The sequence below is a fragment of the Phocoena phocoena genome, chromosome 1 (assembly GCF_963924675.1).
Source record: "Phocoena phocoena chromosome 1, mPhoPho1.1, whole genome shotgun sequence".
NCBI classification, from domain to species: domain Eukaryota; kingdom Metazoa; phylum Chordata; class Mammalia; order Artiodactyla; family Phocoenidae; genus Phocoena; species Phocoena phocoena.
In genome coordinates, this window is record NC_089219.1 from 64,791,341 (window position 1) to 64,812,794 (window position 21,454).

Consider the following 21,454-nt stretch of genomic DNA (forward strand, 5'->3'; position numbering starts at 1 on the left):
AGTGTATTTTTGACAAATATGACTGAGTTTTTAGTTTCTTGTTTTAATTGGATCTGTTAGAAAACAAGATAGTTTGTCCCATTATTATTGCTTTCCTAGAGGCAATTTTACAGCTATGATTATAAATAAACTTCTATTATAAAGTCTTATTTCCCAAAAGACAGGAAAGTAATCATCATTGGTTCTCCCTTGTGTGAGTTTCATAGTTTCCGGCAATATGTAAACCTTAAGAGTTCATGTTCCCTGTTTAGACTTTTTAAGGCTTATCTTGACTTATAAAACTTTTCTTTTGTTATTCTACAAATTTTTCTTCAAGAATATTTATAGTGTAGAAGATGTAAAAATTGACTAGGGAAGAACAAATCAAGTCAGTAAATGCTTACTGAGCATTTACACACAAGAACATAGTCTAGTTGTGGTAGAAATGGACAGAAGTGTAAAATATAGCTTTAAATGCCATCTAGGAGCTTGCAATCTGGTAAAGAAATCAAAAAGTAGAATATAATAATATGTATTCTTTCTTTCACTCAGTTATTCAACGAATATCTACTGAGGAACTAATAGGTTCCAATATCTGTATTTTGGCACTGGTAATTTAATGATGAGTAAAACTTTGTCTCACAGAGCTTACAGTCTAGTGGAAAACATAGGCAATCAAAGAATCACACAGACAAACAGAATTGCCACTGTAATAAGAGCTATGAATGTCACCATGGTCCTATGCCTTAAAGAGGGTAATTTAGTCTCCCTTCTTCTGCCCTTTCCCCTCAGCCTATTCTGACAAGGCAGCCTGAGTGAGCCTTTCAAAATGTATTTCATTTAGAATTTGGAAAAGTAACTTCCACCTTTTTATTATTTGTTGTTTCTCAACTTTAAGTTCCTCAGACATACCAGGCATGCTCCTGCCTCAGGGCCTTTGTATTGCTCTTCTCACTGTCTAGATTGCTCTTTTTTACTAACTGAATATTTTACTCCCTTATCTTCTTAAGATCCTGGTTCAAATGGAAGTTTCTCAATAAGGTTTTCCCAGATCATCATTTTTAAATTAAATGTCAAATCTCTGGCACTCTCTAATCTCTTTCCTCTTTTATTTCTCTCCAGCACTGATCACTATATAACAGCCTATTATTTATTTACTCTGCTTTACCGTCTGTCTCCTGTGCTAAAATATAAGCTCAATAAAGACATAACCTTTGTTGTTGTTTTTTTCTCTCTGTTGTCCTCAGACACACAATTAGCATTTTTAAAATGAATATGTCCATAGTCATTGAGGTTAGGAGTGAATCTCTGAGTAACTGTTAATTTGGCTTATAACTCAAGGACCTAAGTAAATGTTAAGCAAGTAAAGAGAAGAAGAAATAATACTGATAGTAGCAGTAGTAACAATAACAATTACCTTTAGTGCTAGCTAAGTACTAAGTGTTTTACATATATTAACTCTTAATCCTTTAAACAGCCCTTCAGAATAGGTAGAATTATTATCTCCACTTTATGGATGAGAAGTTGAGACACAGAGAGAGCTTTCCAGGAAGAGGAAATCGTATGTGTAAGAACTTTCTGACTATAGGAAATGCATCGAGGAAACAGTAAAAGTGTGTGTGTGGATGGAGCTGATAGAGTTGGGGTATGTGGTGGAAAAGGAAGAACATGGAGAAAAAGGCTGGGGGCCAGGTGACCAATGGATTTGTTTGTAGAGTGACTCATACTCCTGATTCCTCAGGAAAGTTCCTGTTCATACCTGTTGGCCTGGTGTGATTAAGTGAACCCCCTTTTACTCTCAAAATCTCCCTGAGTTGGATGATAAACTGAGTTAAGGAGTTCTCTCTCCTTCCTAAGAGTAATAAGAAGCCATTAAGAAGTGGTAACGTGATCAGATTTCCATTCTGATAAAACAACTCTAGTTACAATGTTTAAAATCAACTGAATTTGAAGAACTTATGCAGGCAGGTATATTTGGAGGCAATAATCTATAATGATTGCCTGGGTATGGGTGGCATTAGTAGAGATGGAGAGACAAACACAGATTTGCAAAATATTTAGAGGGTAAAAATCAAACTGATTTGGTGATGGGTTACCTATGAGCGGGATGTAGAAGTTGGTGTCAACAAAAACTCCTGGGTTTCTGGTGTTAGCAACTGAATAAAGGATTTCTACTTCATTGTGATGGGGAACAATGGAAGAATATCATTTGTGTGTATCTGTGTGTAAAATGGAAGGTGGAGGGTTGAGGATCCATAAATGTGAAGATTTTAAATGTCAGTTACATGATAAATGATCAAATAAGATGTCTAGTCAGTAAGTAGGATTTCATTGTTTGGATATGCCACAGTGTTTATCCACCTGTTGCTGGACATTTGAGTTCTTTCCAATTTTTAGGGATTACAAGTAAAGCTGCAATGAAGATTTCTGTACAGGTCTTTGTATGGACATGTGCTTTTATTTATCTTGGGCAAATATTAAGAGTAGAATGGCTAGATCATTTGGTAGGTTTATATATAACTTTTTAAGAAATTGACAGACTGTTTCCAAAGTGATTGTACTTTGACAAACTGTTGTACTATTTCACATTCCTACCAGAGGTGCATAAGGGTTTCAATTATTCCATATCCTCAGCAGCAACACTTGGTATATTCAATCTTTTAAATTTTAACCATTCTAATAGGGAATGAGTGGTATCTCATTGTGCTTTTAATTTATATTTCCCTAATGTCCAATGAGTTAAGCATATTTTTATGTGCTTATCTGCCCTTTGTATATCTTCTTTGGTGGACTGTCTGTTCAAGTATCTTGCCCATAATATTATTTGGTTGAAAAAGACTTGATTTCCTCATTGTGTTAAAAAGATATTTTCACTAGATATAGGATTCTAAGTTACTTTTTTTTTTCAATTTTGGTATTTTAAACCTATTACTGTACTGTATTCTTACTTGCATTATCTCTGACAAAAAATCTTCTGTCCTTTTTATTTCTGTCCTTCAATGTGTGTTTTTCTCTGGCGCCTTCTAAGATTTTCTCTTTATCACTGGTTTTGAGCAATTCAATTATGATTTGTCTTAGTATAGTTTTCTTCTTCTTTCTTATGTTCAGGGTTTATTAAATTTCTTGCATCTGTGAGTTTATAGTTTTCATTAACTTTGGAAATTTTTCTGCCATTATTCCTTTAAATACTTTTTTCTGTCTCCTCTTCAATTACATGAACATTTGTCTGTTGGATGTTGTCCAAATCCTCAATGATGTTCTTTTCATTTTTTCAAAATTCTCTTTTCTCTCCGTATTTCATTTAATAGAGTTTCCATTGCTGTATCTTCAAGTTTATTAACTTTTTCTTCTATAATGTTTAATATATTACTAATCCCATCTAGTGCATTTTTATCTCCCATATTATAGCTTTCATCTCTCAAAATTTGATTTTGGTCATTTTTATATCTTTTGTGCATCTACTTTCTAAACATATAGAATACAGTATTAATAACTTTTATTGTCCTTGTTTGAAAACTCTAACATCTGGATCAATTTGGGGTCAGTTTTGATTGATTACTCTTTCTCTTCATTATAAGTCATATTTTCCTGCCTTTTTCATTCCTATTGATTTCTGATTGGATTCCAGATATTATAAAATTTATTTTGTTAGGTGCTAGATATTTTGGATTCCTATAAATAGTCTTAAGACAACCCCTCCATCTCTACTGGGATGCAGTTAACTTACTTAGAAACAATTTGCTCCTTTTAGGTCTAGCTTTTAAGATTTGTTTGGTGAGAATGGAGCAGTGCTCAGGGCAAGGCTAATAACAAACTACTGAGCACTGAGGGAAGTCTGTTGTGAGTATTTTACCCAATGCCCCATGAATCATGAGCTTTTCCAGTCTGGGTGATGAGAATAGGCATTATCCCTGGCCTTGTGTGAGCACTGGGCAAAATTATCACTAATCTCTGTTGGTTCTTTTCCCAGTCAGCTATAGTTGCTTCACAAGCACACACTAATCAATGCTCAGCTTTACCCTCTAAGGATACCTTCTGCAGATCTTTGTATTTCTCTCTTTATGCAATTTTCTTGTGTCTAGTACTCTGTCTTATGAATTTTAGCTACCTTGGCTTTTCCAGACTAGTCCTTGTTACTCCATAATGGATGCATCTAAGAAGCTTTTTTTTAATGCAGATTTTTAGTATCTAGCAATTCTGATTCAGTAATTCCAGGGAGGGTATCTATAATTATCTATAATAAATTCTTCTCATAAAGCCTCAATGTCTTTCTAAAGCTATTGGGATATTTAATCACTTGTCTCAGTGATGACATCAATGAACCTAGAGGTCTAAAAAGATTTCATGAGGCAAGTAGAATTTGAAGTAGGTTTTAAGAAATAGTAGAATTTGGCAAACATATATTCTGTGCTAGGTACTGTTGGATGATCAAATATGTTTGAGGGATAAATGAATTGATTGATCTTCGTTTTTTCACTTAGCAAACTTTTACTTCAATTTCCAGGTACATTCCCCCTCTACAGATTTATCTATCTTTCCCAGACCAAATTTAGAACTTATACCTCCTTTCTTTTGTTATGATAGCCCATATATTATCTCCATCAAATCCATCTTTATATCATAGTCATTTTGTTTTGTTTCTTCTACTAGCCTGTACATTGCTTTTGAACAATTAATTTATCTTTGATCCCCAGAACCTAGCACACTGCTTAGAAAACTTAGGTGCTCAAAAATATTTGTTGATTTGCACTGCTGTTCCCCTTTTAATATTCAGAAGCGGGCAGTAGGAACTATTTTAATGTAGAAGTCAGTTATGACCTGGATATTTTTAGTAATGAATTGACAGGCACAATAGTATATTAGCTAACTTTTGCTGCATAAAAAATTATCCCAAAACTTTGTGGCTTAAGGCAACAAACATTTGTTATTTTGCCATTTTTGTAGCTCAGGAACCTCAGGGTACCTTATCTGGGTCCCCTCACTTAGAGTCTCTCACAAGGTTTCGGGTGGGGCTGTAGTCATCTCAAGGACTAAATGGAGAGAATCCACTTTTGTGTTCACTCTTGTAGCTGTTGGCAGGCTTCATCCTCCCGGGCTGTTATCCAGAGACATCAGTGCCTTGCCATGTGATCCTATTCATAGGAAAGCTCATAATAAGACATCTGGTTTCTATCAGACAGAGTAATGGAGAGATCAAAAGAGGGCAAGTTAGATGAAGTCACAGTCTTTTTGTAACCTAATCTCGGAAGTGACATTCCATAACTTTTGCCATGCTCTATTCATGAGAAATGTCAAGCCCACACTCAAGGGTACTATTTAGCCTCATAGATAAAATACCACTTATGTTTTCTCAAAAACAATAACAAATATATACATAGATGGATTTATAGAGGGATTATGTGTTATGTCTGGAAGATAAGGGCTCTATTAACCCAAGAAACTTGGCATGATTCTATACTCACGTTATTTGGCCCTGTCTTTTCTTAGAATCAAAGGGGACTAGCAGGTAGATACAGTGGCAATTCTATTCTCCAAAAACTAGCAACTCTCTTTTGTTTAAAAATGATTTCCAGTATGCACTCTCTGGATGTCTAGCATTCCAGTGGTACCTCAGAGGTTATTCAAGGAGAAAGGAAGGAGTGCTAAGCTCATGCCCCTTACATGCAGGTGCCACCCAACCCAATTCTATCATAGTACCTCTGCTGAGTACTTATGCTGAGTTCATTAAGTAAAAGTTTGAAAAATTGTTTAAAATGTTTGAGAAACTGGGATTCTAGAGCAATGTTTTTTGGCTATAGCAGTATAATATGGCATAGTCATTAGGTATGTGGGCTCTGGAACCAGACTGCCTAGGTTTCTTTGTATCCAGGTTCTGTCATTTGCTACACATGTGAAGGGATTGAGAAGTCTGGACTTGATACCACCCACAGTTATTTCTTGGCCCTTTCTGTGTCTGAAGCCAAAACTACTTGGGCAGATTTCATATTGCGCTTCTTTTCATTTTCATTGTAGGCTTCAATTTTTAGTCACTCTGTATTTATCTTAGTTTAACATGACCCATGGAATGGTTAATACATTTACCACCATTATTCCTCCTGTTTTCTGTCCTGATAATAGGTCTCTGACTGAACGATGTGTGTTCTTTTAATAAACTTCCTATCTAGAAAGAAAATTATCTATAATTGATTTCTATACCTGTCAATGCATACTGTTTCATAATCAGTTAAAATATTTTTACAACTGTGGATTTACCAATATCATTGTGTCACTTATTCTAAGTTATTGCAGACCAACATTTTCAATTATGTTGTTAAATAAAGAGCCTGTAGGATGTAATTGATTACCTACATCTGCTGTTCTAAAACAAATTAAGGTAAGTATCCTGCAGTTCAACAAATAGTGAATTTTCTGGCTTAATTAATGAGGAAGCTCAAAAAGGGAATCACTACATATTCCATATACTGTGCCCATAACTGTTAACTCATTAACTGTTAGCTCATTAACTGTTGATGCTGTCTCTTTTGCTTTTAAATTCTAGCTGCTGGAAATTAATTGATCATTGAAATAATTTTTAGAAGGATTCTTATTACTCATTTTTATCTAAGAGCCAAAATCTTTATGTGTTCCTTCTTATGTTCTATTAGTTTACTGCAACTCACCTTCAAAGTGTAATGTAGAAGTTGATTTTTCAAGTAGAGGCAAGTTACATGTTTTCAATAGGTGATTTGGGCTGGAGAACAAAAGTCATGAGAAAACTCTTTGTCATATGGTACTCGCACCTCTCCATGATTATAATGTCCAGGGTGTGTGCAGTGTGGGGAGGAACATCACTGAGAGGGAGCCTAACTTGTACTACAGTTTTCAAGTCTCTACAATTGCAATATAGTGAAAAATGTTGGACCTTTGGCAAGTTATAAAAATAAACCTCATAAGAAAAAAATTGTGGCTTTTGAAATGCATAGAACATGATGTATTCATAACACAGTGAACATTGAAAGCCTGTTTTCTCAGCCAGGGATTTTAAAATAAGACCCTCACATAAGGAAATGTTGCAAAAAAAGTATATCTATAAGGAAGAAAATAGCACAGCAAGATGATGATTAGCTGAAAGGCTCAGATAAATTTGCCCCTCTTTTCTTAAAAGTTTCTCTTCCATGGGCTTCCTTAACAGGCATTCCTTTGTTCGCCTTCCTTCCCACTTTTTAGCCATAAATATCCCACAAATATGTCCTCTTACCTTCTGGAAGTGGTGTTATCTCCTAGCTTTAATTATTACTTTTCTAAAATGGTACCACTTGTATCTTCAGCCTTGGCCTCATGGCTTCTCATAACTCTTCATCCACCAGCTTTTCTATTTATGTTATCATCATTTCCTGAGAAGCGATGGATTTATATAATCAATGGAATTATTTTATTATATGTATATAAGTTGATATATCTTTAAGCTGTATTTCTACAGCTTAAGAATATGGAGCTTCCCTTTAATTTCTTTGATAATATTATCTTGTGGAATCATTTTCTGAGTAATTTTCAAACCAAATTTAATTTTAACCTGAGATAATAAGAGGAAGATCACATGAGAACCTCATTTCTGTGACAGCCTGAAGAAACTATTTTCCAATAAGTTTTTGTACTCAAATATTTAATTAGAGCTATGTCAGGTTAAAAAAAAAAGTCATTACAAAAATAGTGTTTCAAGTGAAAACCTCTATATGATAGAGTTCTCACTGAACAGTTGTAATGGGTGTCAAGAAGTCAGTATATATACATAAAAATAAAAAATTCTACAGAAAATAGAGCATAAAGTCAAAAGAAGTGCTTATTAAATTAAAGCAATGCTACCATCTAAAATGCTAAGTAATGTAAGCCTTGAATCCAAATGGATAAGCAATTATTGGTATTTTTAACTGGTACAGCTTTTGGTAGTTGTTTGAAAACTCTAGTTTTGTTCACATCTTGATTGAGGCATTGACCCCAATTGAAACAGCTGTGGTGTTGGAAAAGATCACAATGAACTGCTAAGGGAAATTGGAAAAACTAGTTATGACAAGTGATTAATCGGAGAGATAGAAACTATAGGTCACTTACTTCACTCTGTACTCCAATAAAGATCTATAAAAATAAATAAATAAATAAATAAATAAAATACCTAGACAGAAAAAAATATATATATAGGTAATGTTCCTACTTCCTAAATTCATGAATTAGGCACAATTTTATCCTCATGCTCATCTTCCCATATAGGCTTCCTCTTTTACAGTCATCATTTACTGATAACTTCCATCATCTCTCCCCATCCCCAGTATGCTGAGTCATGTGATTCTACCATCTTAATGCCTCTAACACCCATTCTCCATCTCTAGGCCACTACTTCTACCTCAGATCATTTTTATCCTTATCTCTTTCTTTTCAACTTACTGCAAGACCCTGCTAACTGACCACTCTAGTTTTGCTCCTTCTTCAATCCATTTGCTAGACTTTTACCAGAAGGATATTTTGAAGATGTAAATCAGAATATATTTTGCTCCTACTTGAAGTCTCTTGGTGAAACCCCATACGGAAAAAATTTAAGAAAAATCCTAAACTTCTTGTCCTTGTATATATAACTCTTCAAGATCCCTAACATACAACTTCTACTTAGAATAAGTTTTAACTTTATTTTTCAGTCATCTGCAAACAATTACAAAGTCAGGATCATTCTTTTTTTTTTTTTTTTTTGTGGTACGCGGGCTTCTCACTGCTGTGGCCTCTTGCGCTGCAAAGCACAGGCTCCGGACGTGCAGCCTCAGCGGCCATGGCTCACAGGCCCAGCCACTCCGCGGCATGTGGGATCCTCCTGACCCGGGGCACAAACCCGTGTCACCTGCATCGGCAGGCGGACTCCCAACCACTGCGCCACCAGAGAAGCCCAGGATCATTCTTATTGATATACTGGCTATATAGGTATCCTTGAAAATCCTTGAAGAGCAATATCAACCAAGAGCTATATCCTGTACAGAACTATCTGAGATGGCAAGGAATTGCTAGCTGGCTCCAAATAAAAGCACATATAAGAAGAAAAATAGTGGACTTCCCTGGTGGTTCAGTGGTTAAGAATCCACCTGCCAATTCAAGGAACATGGGTTTGAGCCCTGGTCTGAGAAGATCCCACATGCCGTGGAGCAACTAAGCCCACATGCCATAACTACTGAGCCTGCGCTCTAGAGCCCGCAAGCCACAGCTACTGAGTTCATGTGCCCCAACTACTGAAGCCCATGTGCCTAGAGCCCGTGCTCTGCAACAAGAGAAGCAACCACAATGAGAAGACCACGCACCGCAACGAAGAGTAGCCCCTGCTTGCTGCAACTAGAGAAAGCCCACGTACAGCAATGGAGACCCAACACAGCCCAAAATTAATTAATTAATATTTTTTTTAATTAGAAAAATACAGTATGGGGTAGTATGGTACTTTGGACTCCTATAGGTTTGAGTTTAAACTTTGGTGCTTTTCCTTAAAACTATGTAATTCTTAACCTTATTTTTCCTATTTTTAAAATGGGGCTGTTAGTAACAATTCCATGAGATTGTTGTGAGCATTAAATGAGATATTCTCATTTAGCTCATAGATATTCTCAAAGCACACATTCTAATGCTTCATTCACATTAACAAAAATCAAAGGACAAGTGATAAAGATGAGATCAATGCAGGGGACAGTATAAACCCAGAGTAAAAGTAATTGGGAAATAGAGGGGAAATATATAACCAGACTATGAGTTGCCAAATAAGGTAGACCCTGTATTGGAGGAAGTCTGGGAAAAACACATGCAGCTGGAGAGAGAGAGAGAGAGAGAGAGAGAGAGTGTGTGTGTGTGTGTGTGTATATATGTTTGTGTCTGTGTGTGTTGTAGAAATAGTAGCAGTAGTAGTAGTAATGATAGAATCTACTAGAGAATGTATAAGGCAAGATATAACTAATAACTACCACATACTGAATACTTATTCTTAGCTTACCAAGAATATGTCCCAAATTCTTTCCATGTATTAACTTAATTAATACAAGAGAATTAAAGCAGACAAAGGAAATCAGGAGAAAACATAAGATTTAGTGAGGAAAAAGAAACACTTAAGAAACACTTAAGAGATGAACAGAGAGTCACCTCTATAGAGGAACAATAAGAAGTTGGCAGAGAGGTAGGGACCAAACTCAAAGATCGTTATGTCAATAGGGAGGATCAGATCTTAAGGGGAAGACAAATAGTAACAAATGCTGGAGAAGTATTAAAATAAGAAAAAGAGCCAAGAGTGTCCATTGGAATTGACAATTAGTAGGCCTCTGATGTCATGTTCTAGAGAAGTGAGGTCTGAAGTTAGATTGTAGGTGGGCTGAGGATTGAATAGGAGGTGAGGATATGTGAACGAAAGGTGTAGACTACTCTCAAAAGAAATTGAAAATTTTAGGAGAGAAGGCAATGGTTCTATGGGACACAATTGGAACTGGTTATTGAAAGTTAGAACTGGAAATAATTGAAAATTTTCAAATCTAAATCCACTTGTGTGTTAATATCTTTGGGATCATTTTGAATTCCTGAGACATAAACTTTAGAAAACATTTTCCTCTAAAGCTTTGATAATACAGATTTTCTACTAAATGGAAATGGATATTAACCCAGAATAGCTTCATGGTTCTGCTCTCTATAAGTCTCAGTAATAAAGGTTAGATAAAGATATACAGAAGAGAAAACTGTAGCTTTAAACAAACTATAAATCCTAAGGAAAACATCAGTGTAAGTTTGAATTTGAGGAAAACTCCAAAGAAGTCATAGGAAATGAGATATCACTTAAAGCCCAGAAAAATTTAATTTCAAAGTGTAGATATTTATAGAAGGTCTACTTGGTAGTATAAGACACTATATTTAATTTTGGCAATTTCAGATCTGATTGATTGCCATTTTATCCCATGTAGAATTTACCTTATTCTACTTTCTCTTCCATGAGACATTTAGTCCCTATTGATACAGTCGTTTTTTTCTTCTTCATCGCTGTCATTGATTTTCATAAGATGAAGTTCAGAGGGAGAGCCAAATGGGACCAACTCAATAAGTTAAAGTCCTACTGTAGGAGAAACATTCAGCAAACAAGAACAATGAGGACCTTTGTTCTTGTAGGCATTACTTTTTAAATCTCTGGAATTTTAAATCATGAGGTCTGGCTATTTTAGTTAGAAGGATTAAACTCCAGTACCTCAGGTGAAAAATCTTTTTAACCTGGAGTCAAACCTTCTTGTACTTCATTGAGACAAGCTTAGAACATGAAAAAATAGTTTTAAAAAATTGATATTGTTATAATAATCGTTTACCCACAGTGATAATTAATGAAAAGATTAAGTTGTGAGGATAAGTAGTATAATTATTTAGAGAAAGAAATGCTAAATACAGTAAAGGATTTGTGGAAGGTTCTCAGAGAACCTGGGAACTGAGCTTGGCCTTGAGACTGGGTATGTTATAGACAGAGAAAGAGAACAGAGGTTTTCTAGGATGAAAGAGCAGAATGTTTGAATAAGTGTTTAAATTACAACCTGGAAATTGTAGAGACTCTACTTGGATCTTCTGAGAAGTCAACTGGCAAATAAAAATATCTTTAAAGGGTAATGTATACAGTAATTCCCTTCTATCAAAACAAAGGGTTCTGATCCATTTTTTTGTGCTCAAAAAATGACCACTTAATGATAGGCATTTTTGGTGCTTATTTCTTCCATCAGTAAAGGATACCAAGTTACTAGCCCAAGTTATTAGCCCCTTGGTTCTTTAATAATAATAATACTGATATATATGTCAGTTATACAAATCTAAGTATGATAAAATTCATTTCTATAAAGAGTTTAAAGATTATTAAGATATCCTTTCTGTGATAAGACTTGTTTCAAGTATACAATTTCACCAGTAGTTTTGTTATTGTTTTGGGGGAAAGAAATCAAAACTATGTATTTTCTCAAAAATTTTTAATACAACAGAATTTTATGCCCTGCAAAATCTTAATGAGACAATGTATGTAAAACTCCAGTCACAGTTCCTGGCATGGAGCAGGCACTTGGGATTTGCTAAAGGTTAATTCAAAATAAATGATCAATAAATGTTCGTTGAATTGAATTGTTTAAAATTTCTATCATATAATTGGGTCCTAATTGTTAATGTTTAACTTCCCTTCTGACTGATGGTAGATATATATTCCTTTTTTTTTTTTAACTAGAAATACAGTCCAATTCAACCATTATTTGGATGCCTATTCTATGCTTAGCATAGTGGTGAATAAAAGAGATTCAGTTTGGGACTTCATGGGACTTCATGTAGTGGAAAACAGGTGAAGTTGACCTACCAGCTCTTTCAGGTTCTGGAGTAGGGGAAGCATGGTTAAAATGATTTGATAGGGCTTCCCTGATGGTGCAGTGGTTGAGAGTCCGCCTGCCGATGCAGGGGACACGGGTTCGTGCCCCGGCCCGGGAAGATCCCACATGCCGTGGAGCGGCTGGGCCTGTGAGCCATGGCCACTGAGCCTGCGCGTCCGGAGCCTGTGCTCCGCAACAGGAGAGGCCACAACAGTGAGAGGCCCGCGTATTGCAAAAAAAAAATGATTTGATAGATATATGTTCCAGCCTAAACAATATGAGTGCATTTGTCTTAACCACATGGCAGGCATATTTGTATATCACAATACGTTATAGCCCCATAAGATTGCTAGGAGATACACTCCCTATCATGACTCGAAATATAAGAATCAATAAATGCATTCAACTTATATAAATAACCTGGGAAATTATTCAGATAATTCCAGTGTACATTGCTCTCAATAGTTAAATATTTCCTTGAATTTTAAAACAAACTAAATAAAGCCTATAGTTCAATAACGACTCTGTGTGGTTTCATTAAAACTTACATTTTGAAAGTTTCTTAGAAGGCCAACACTTCATAATTAATGACTGTTCAGCAAAAGGTTGACCTTCTGAATGACTGGATAAGTGCAAACTTAGGAGGAAAAAAAAATTGCTTTGGACTATTTATTCAAGCCTAAAAGCCATTATCTTTTAGAATGAAAGTAAGTTCTAGAACTATGCCTAAGAAATTGGCTCTCTATTTTAACATTTGAGAATCCTTTTTACAATAAAAATTCATGCTGTCTACTTTCTTTTATGCTATATATAAAATAAGAGAATTTGTAAAAAGCTTCATTTACCTTGATCGTTTGTGACCTCCTTTAATGGTCCCCAAGATTGAACTCACAGGCATGTGAAGTCTAAGATACCAGACATTAGATATAAACGGCTCCAGCATTCTTTCCAAGCTGAATCTACAAAGCTTCTACTTTCTACTCTACTTTCTACTCAGGAAGCTTCCTCTTATCTGAGATTGAATCAGTTAGTTCATTTACTTAAAGGTTAGTGTTAATGAGGTCAAGGTCACAGGAAGGGCCTGATGGAAAGAAACTTCGAAGTCAAACAGGCCTAAATTTGAATTCCAGTTCTGCTTCTTACTAGTTGTATGACCTCAAATAGGTTACAAAGCCTCCCTGAGGCTCAGTTTCTTCACCTTTAAAATGGGAGAGTAGAACATATCTTTCTATGTTTTGGAGTGAAACAGAGGCACGCCAGTTACCCTTTATGCACTTAGTTCAGGGTCTGATACATAATGTGCCCTTAATAAGTGTTAATTGTAATTTTAATTTTTTTATTAGAAAAACAACTCACTGTACACATTGTGTATTCTGTTGATCATTAGTCAGCAATATCCAAATTTAGCAAAAAGCATTGTTCTTGGAATGTATAGAAGCCTATACACCTGCTTATTATATTTTTGGACCCACCAGAAATTTCAGCTGTTCCAACAAGAATTCCTTTTCTCTTTGTATGACAATTATAATCAGTTCTAATGCTACCCCACTGATTGAATAAACTGTAAGAATAATCATGTAAAATAACATCATTTCAGTTCATATATGCTCAATAAATGGTGTATTGACACATGAACAAATGGATGATTGAATGAATGAACTATTTAATACTCTGGAGCACTTGGAAACAAAGCTTGAGGTGAGAGACTAGAGATTCACTTCCCTGCTAACACTGACTTGCTCCATGACTTTGAGAAATTTCCTAATTCCTTTGATTCTTGATTTCTTCCTCTTTAAAACATACTGGTTTGTTATGTAATGTCCATGACCCCTCACCACTTCTCAAGGGCTCTGATTCAAACAGGCAAGGAAACTTAGGAGGCAGTTTGTTTCTAGGAACAGAAGAGGTGTGGGAGCATATGTTCCTTGAGCTCTTGGATCTCATCTTCATGTTCTCTCTTCTAAGTCTAACAGACTTTTGAAAATTTCCCCAAATGTGTATTATTTTACCAACTGAAGAATAGAGAGTGCATTAAGAAAATTCACAGTGAAAATGAACACATCTGGAGGAAATGATTTCAATCAGTTTTCTAGAGAAAAGAGTCTTAGAGATGATCCTTTAGTAGAAGAAATCTAAAGGGTGAGCAGATTTGTTGGCAATCTGTGCCTTTCATTGGCCAATAGCTCCTTCTAGTTTTTTTCACTCATTCATTCGTTTATTCATTCATTCATTCGTTTATTCATTCATTCATTCAACAAATTCGTGTTGAATGATTACTATTTGCATGGCAACATGCTAGTGTAGGATTATAACGATGAATTTGATATATACTTTGTCCTTAAAGAATTTGCTCTTTAATAAGGATAAGGCATGTATATAAATTTTTAAATGTTCTAAATGACATGAAAAAAATTTAAATGAGATTTAAAAGGAAGGAAGACAATTTTAGCAAGTCAGTTGGCAACGAAGGGAGGGAAAGTAAAGAAATCTTGGAGGAGATGGCATTTAGCTTGTGTTTAAACACCTGTAGATTGGACAGAAGAGAACTTTATTTTTTTTTTTGCGGTACGCGGGCTTCTCACTGCTGTGGCCTCTCCCGCCGCAGAGCACAGACAGGCTCCGGACGCGCAGGCCCAGCAGCCATGGCCCACGGGCCCAGCCGCTCCGCGGCACGTGGGATCTTCCTGGACTGGGGCACAAACCCGTGTCCCCTGCATCGGCAGGCGGACTCACAACCACTGCGCCACCCGGGAAGCTCCAGAAGAGAACTTTTGACTGAGGAAGTAATGTGAACAAAGACTCTGAGAAGTAGGAAATTGAGTGCAGTTTGTTTGTACAGTTGGGTTTATGAAAGGGAGTAATGGGAAATACATTTAAAAGGATACCAGCAGATTGACAGGACCTTGAATGTGATAGTGAGGGGCTTGGTTTTTATTTTCTAGGCCAAAGCTAGCCATTGGAGATTGCAGAGAAGGGAGATGGAAGAAAATTGTGTTTTAAGATGGTGACCCCCGAAGAAGAGTTGTACACTGTAATTGTAAAATGAATTTTGATGGGCAGATACCACCAATGAATCTCCTAACCCAGCTCTCCTTGTCCAGGCTGCTGATGTACTACTGCAACATGGAGCTAACATCAACGTCCAAGATGCAGTTTTTTTCACTCCATTGCACATTGCAGCATACTATGGGCACGAACAGGTAAGTCAGTGGCATTTCTGAAGCCTGGGGCATCACTTAAGTGTTCCAGGGTTTTCTTGAACTGTACTAGGTTCGAAGAAAGGATATTTAAGATATCCTTTGAATTAGTTTTGCCATCTGCTCATCAGTTCCCCCCTTGAAGAGCTTTTGTAGATCCATAGAAACATAGCAGCTACCAAGTTATACATTTTTACTGACTACTTTAGTACACAAGGGAGGCAGTAGAGTATATAGGTAAGTGGGTGGCTATAGAAATCGGCCTGAATTTGAAAAATTACTAGCTTTATGGCCATGTGTAGGTTGTATAATGTCCCTAATCCTCAGTTTCTTGTCTATAAAATGAAAAAAATATTAATAGCACCTACCTCATAGGGTTGCTCTTATGATGAAATATTAATTTAAAGTGTTTGGCAAATGCTCAACAAATGTCACTGGGATGATACTAACACTAACAATAAAACAAATCATAAAGCCCATTCCAAAAGTTCTCTGAAAAAAGATAACTTTTAGAAATGGAATTTCCTGTTTTGTAGTAACCTGGCATGTGGTAGGCTAAAAAATGTCTACCAAAATATGTTTACATGTTCACGTTCTAATTTGTGGAACCTGTGAATGTTACCTTAAAAGGGACTTTGCAGATGTAATCAAGTTAAGGATCTTGAAATGGGGAGATTATCCTGGATTATCTGGGTGGACCTGATGTAATCACAAGGGTCCACATAATAGAGAGTAGAAAATCAGAGTTAATAGTAGAAGATGTGACAATGGAAGCAGTACATTAAAGTGATACAAGAAGAGGCCACAAGCTAAGGAATGCAGGCAGGCTGTAGAAGCTGAAAAGTAAGGAAATGAAAGCCTCCAGAAGGAATGCAACCTGCCAACACCTTGATTTTGGACTTCTGACCTCCAGAACTCTAAGAGAATAAAAATGTGGTTTTTTCATCCAATAATTCTGTGGTAATTTGCTACAGTGGCAATGGGAAACTAATATATGGAATAACCTAGATAAACTAAAAAACAATCACTAAATGTGCTTTAAATATATAATTTGCTTTAAATATATAGTTATGTATCAGAAACATATTTATAAATTTTGATAATCTGTAATTAAGTAATGATATGTATAGAATGCTTTAAAGTTTACAATGTAGCGTCATTCAACAAATAATTTCATTTGACCTTCGTGACAACCTTATGAACTTAATAAGAGTTACCATGTGAGCAAACTCATACTATGGAACAGGCCTATATGTTAAGGCCTATATGTGGATTTTTTTCTAATTTTGCCCCAACCCTAAAATCAGCTGTTATTTACCCCTTCTAATCATGATACACATGGAGCTTACTCAGGTCAGGTAGCGTGCCAGAGTCATGCAGCTAATAAGTAGAAGAGCTGGAGTATGTATTCAGGTCTGTCTGATCCCAAAACCCATCTTCATTCTGTTGTACCGAAGAGCCTCTTCTTACCCCTCTTCTATCAGTGAGAGAAATCATAAAGTCCAGGCCATTTACTGAAGTAGTGGAGCTAGAATTCAAGGCCTGGTGCTGTAATTCCACAGTCCGTTGATTTTCAACCTTAACATATTGAAAGAAAAATTTTATATGCTCTTTTCAAACACCGTCTTTTAGCTATACTCAAGAAACTCAATAGAACCAAATAAAGCAGAAATACAAATGTAATTAGATAATCAAAACTTAACTGTTCTTTTGACATTCTGTTTTTGCTCTTCCTCATTTTATCTCTCTAGATCTGGTCTCAGTTATGCAGCAGAATTATACCTTTTTACCTTTGTACAGGTCATGCCATTGCACTGCCTGAGGATCCCAAGTTGAAAATCAAACTTCCTTGCGTCTCTGTGCTGTTCTAGTCTTTGTGCCTTTATTTCTTTGCTGGCTGGCATGTGCCTGGACAGTCTCAGACCTGAGAAATGTGACCTCTAACTAGGGGAGACTGCTCATTTCATTGATAGGCTGCTCAGACTGCACTGGGGTGCCCTGGAGAGCTGAGCACTGAAAACGCTTCTGAAAGTACTGGGTCCAAAACTCAGGTGGCGAAAAAACTTTATACTTTTCTGACTTCAGGCACAGACAGGATATACACAGTGCCTGTTATTTGTAGAGTCATCCTCTTTGGCGATTAACCTCATGACCCAGCAGAAACATAAAGAGCTTCTATGCATGTTGTGTGGAGACCTAAATTTGTTTACTTTCCCTGAATATAGTCACAGTATTATAAAATTATGCTAAAATGTGGATGGCCCTTTTATGATAAGGGACTCACTTTCTATGTGCAAAGACAGCACATAAGTAATTTATGGAAGCTATTGTCATTTACTAAAATATGCTGACAGGAGAATGGCACATTCAATATATAAATGTGCTTAATGTGCCATGTTCCTTGCCATTTGCTTATTTACTTATTTTAAGTGGAAGAGTATTTTACTAACAGCAATAGTTCCTAGGTATATAATAATAGTGCTTAATAGACAATCGATTTCAAAGATAGTTTAACTCTATCCATTATAAAGTCACATAATCAGAATTTATGGAGCCTGTGTAAGTGGAAATATCTGCTTAGGAGTGCAAGGTTCTTGAGACTAAATGTCTAGTGTTCAGGTTTCTCTTGAATTAAGTATTGGTCTGCCCGTTAGCCAAGAAATAGATAAACTACATGTGTTCCACATTGGTGCTACCACTTCTGCTATCATTTATTGAATACCAGGCACTTTTCTAAGTGCTTTATGTGTAATAACTTATTTAATTCTCACAACAACTCTATGAGGCATTCCCATTTTAGCAACGAAGAAACTGAATTTTCAAAGGGCCAAATAATTTATTCAAGGTGACATACCTAATAAGCAGAAGCCCAATTTCAGAACCTTTGTTCTTTACCTACTGCATGCAATAGGAAGTTTTCCCACATCCCACCCAGCTAATTTTTCACCTAGAATTTCTATCGAATACATACCATATTCTTGAGAGGCTTCTGCTCAAGATATATTTATTTTCTGCCACAAAATAGTTTTAGAGCTTGAATTCACTTTTATGCTGATGCCACAATGGTCAAGACTTTTGAGGAGTCCTCCCATAACTGTTATTTTAATGGCACAGGTGCATCCTAACTTATCTCTTGGGATCACTATGATGAGTCCTAAAATTCACGGGGGAGGTAATGTCAATTTTAGAGAAATTATTTGGAAGGTTCCTAAGTGAATATATAAATAATTTGAAGGAATCCCATAAATTACCTGAAACAACCCCTGGAAACTCTTGAGTTGTTTCTTACTTCATCTCTCTCTGTCCTCCTGGATGTGAATCTCAGCTAATTTGGGAAGATGCTGGGGGCTAGTGTGGCTATCTCCTGTTTACTCACAAATCAAAAAAGGACCCACAACCCCAGTAGCAAGATTACCATTGGTGACCTATGCATGGAACCACTATGAAAATCAAGAATCAAGTAAGCACTGCTGGCTCTGGCCAGAAGGAGACTTTAGAAAAGATTGTTCAGAGAAGATTATGGGTGACTTGAGAGAAGATTATTTATGTATTGATACAATGAAGACCCAACCCTGAAATTGCTCCAGTTTTAGATTTCTTGCTAGGTGATATAATAATAAATTCCTTATTGTTTAAGCCAGTTGAGTTAGGATTTTCTGTTATTTTCAGGCAAAAATTATCCAAGAGAAAACCTAAATGATATGTCTCCTTCCCTATTGCTAAAGGCATTGCATTACTGTTTTGCATTTGATACTAATTTCAAATGCATGGATCCTTTAGGTAACCCGCCTCCTTTTGAAATTTGGTGCTGATGTAAATGTAAGCGGTGAAGTCGGAGATAGGCCCCTCCACCTAGCATCTGCAAAAGGATTCTTTAATATTGCGAAACTCTTGGTGGAAGAAGGCAACAAAGCAGATGGTAAGATTATGTTTAGAAGAAGAAATTTGCTCTTTTACTTTATGTATGCTTTTTACTTTACTTATTTATTAGAGAATAATCTAAGTTGATTAATCTTGTACTCATGTACTAATTTGTTCCACAAGTCATAATTTATTATTTTTAATATATTAATTAAACCTATATGTTAATCCTTCTTTACATATTTTAGCTCAACTCTTAATGTATTAGGTGCTGCAGTAAAAGTAAGGGGTTTTCCTAAATTTTTCCTACTTTTTGTTATTCACTAATCTTTTTTTAATTGAGGTAAATTTTACATATAGCAAAATTCTCAAATCTTAACTGAATATTGACTTAAGTGAATATTTGCTTGTGGATACACCCATGTAAAAGCCACCCAGATCAAGATATAGACATATTTTCATCTGGAAAGTTGAAAATATTTCACCTGGAAAGTTCCTTGTTGCCCACTTCTTAGTAAATAGCTTTCACCACCAAAGATAATCAATATTCTGGCTTCTATTGCTATAGGTTAGCTTTTTTTCTGTTCTTGAAGTTGATATAATTTTGTGACTGCTTTCTTTTGATCGACAAGATGATTTTGACTTTTATCCATGTTGTTGCATGAATCATAATTTGCTCTTTTTTATTACCGAAAATTCTATGAATTTCCCACAATTTAACTGTTTATCTGTTCTCCTTGTAATGGAAGGTTAAATGTTTCTAGTGTTTGACTTTTGTGAATATAGCTGCCAGAAACATTCAATTCTTCTTGTGAATATATGTGTTAATCGCTCTTCGTTTTGTGTGTGTGTGTGTGTGTGTGTGTGTGTGTGTGTATTTAGAGAGAGAGAGAATTACTGCATCAAAGGGCATGCACATGGTTAACTTTTTAGGAAATTTCAGACAAGTTTCCAAAGTGTTCACAATATTTTTCACTCCCACAGCTATATATGAGAGTTCCAGTTGCTCCCCACATCTGCCCCAGTATTTGATACTACTGTTATTTTTAATGGAAATAGAGTTAGAATGTGATCAGGTTGGGGAAAAAAAGCTTTAGAATACACAGAAAGATTTTAGATGCATTTAGTAGAATAGAATTTCCTGCAACTTTTTAGTTTTTTAATTACAAAATGAATTTTGGAAAATTGAAAGTATTGAAAAAAAGCTTTCTTTCTCTTTTTTTCCTCTTCCTCACAAACTTAATTTTTTGACACAAATTCACTCAGAGTTACATCTTGTCATTAAATTCTCTCAGGCATATCCAGCATTCTGACCCCCAAGAGACCTAATTAAAAGCCCAGCTGTAAGAACTGCTGGCCTTTGCAGCAGAAATGATGCACATTTCCAAAAGCACAAGGTTGTCAGATCTATAGAACTGCCATTTCCTTGGTCCAAAATTGAGATTGATATTCAGTTAATAAAACTAATCAATGTTTTCATTACTCTAAGGAAAACACAAAGGCTCCCAGAGACAACTGTAGCAAGAGGCTAGGACGATTTCATTTCCATGTTGGAAACAGGGCCATTTTATTTGGTAACGTTTGAGAAACGTAGTTTGTATCATTTTCTGAGCCAGTGTAAAATAACTCAGGAATTTTTTCTATAGCATTATCATAAACAACTTGTGTTGTCAGGATGCAAGGAATGCTGTTGTCTGGACCTTGTTTAAGCAGTCTCTTTGATTCTGTTGGTTTAGGATAGGCAGAGGTACACCAATGTGAATCACCGAACACATAATTGTTTTTGAAACTGCCTCACTCTTCCAAGGGGTCAGGAACCGCTCACATTTTTCCTTTATTATCAAGGCCAACCTCAGCCTTTTATTCCTCTGCACAACTCCAAAGCTCAGTGGTGTCAAAATGAGTGTCATTTATGATCAGCATGTCTCCAGGATCAAAGGACTCTTCTACAAAAGACATTGAAATGTGTACTGCACCCGGATTCCCGGTACATACCAGCGTCATATGATATAATTTTTAACATTTTCTTTCTGACTCACACAAGCACTACATGCC

The 21,454-nt window shown here is 35.9% G+C and overlaps 1 protein-coding gene across 1 annotated transcript in view; it reads left to right on the forward strand.

Annotated features, from left to right (window-relative positions):
* TNNI3K (TNNI3 interacting kinase) overlaps window positions 1–21,454 on the forward strand; it is a 282,005-nt gene that overhangs the window by 65,727 nt on the left and 194,824 nt on the right. The window contains exons 6-7 of the mRNA XM_065895777.1: window positions 15,443–15,541; window positions 19,319–19,457. Coding sequence (XP_065751849.1) covers window positions 15,443–15,541; window positions 19,319–19,457 — 238 coding nt within the window. The remainder of the gene's footprint in view (window positions 1–15,442; window positions 15,542–19,318; window positions 19,458–21,454) is intronic.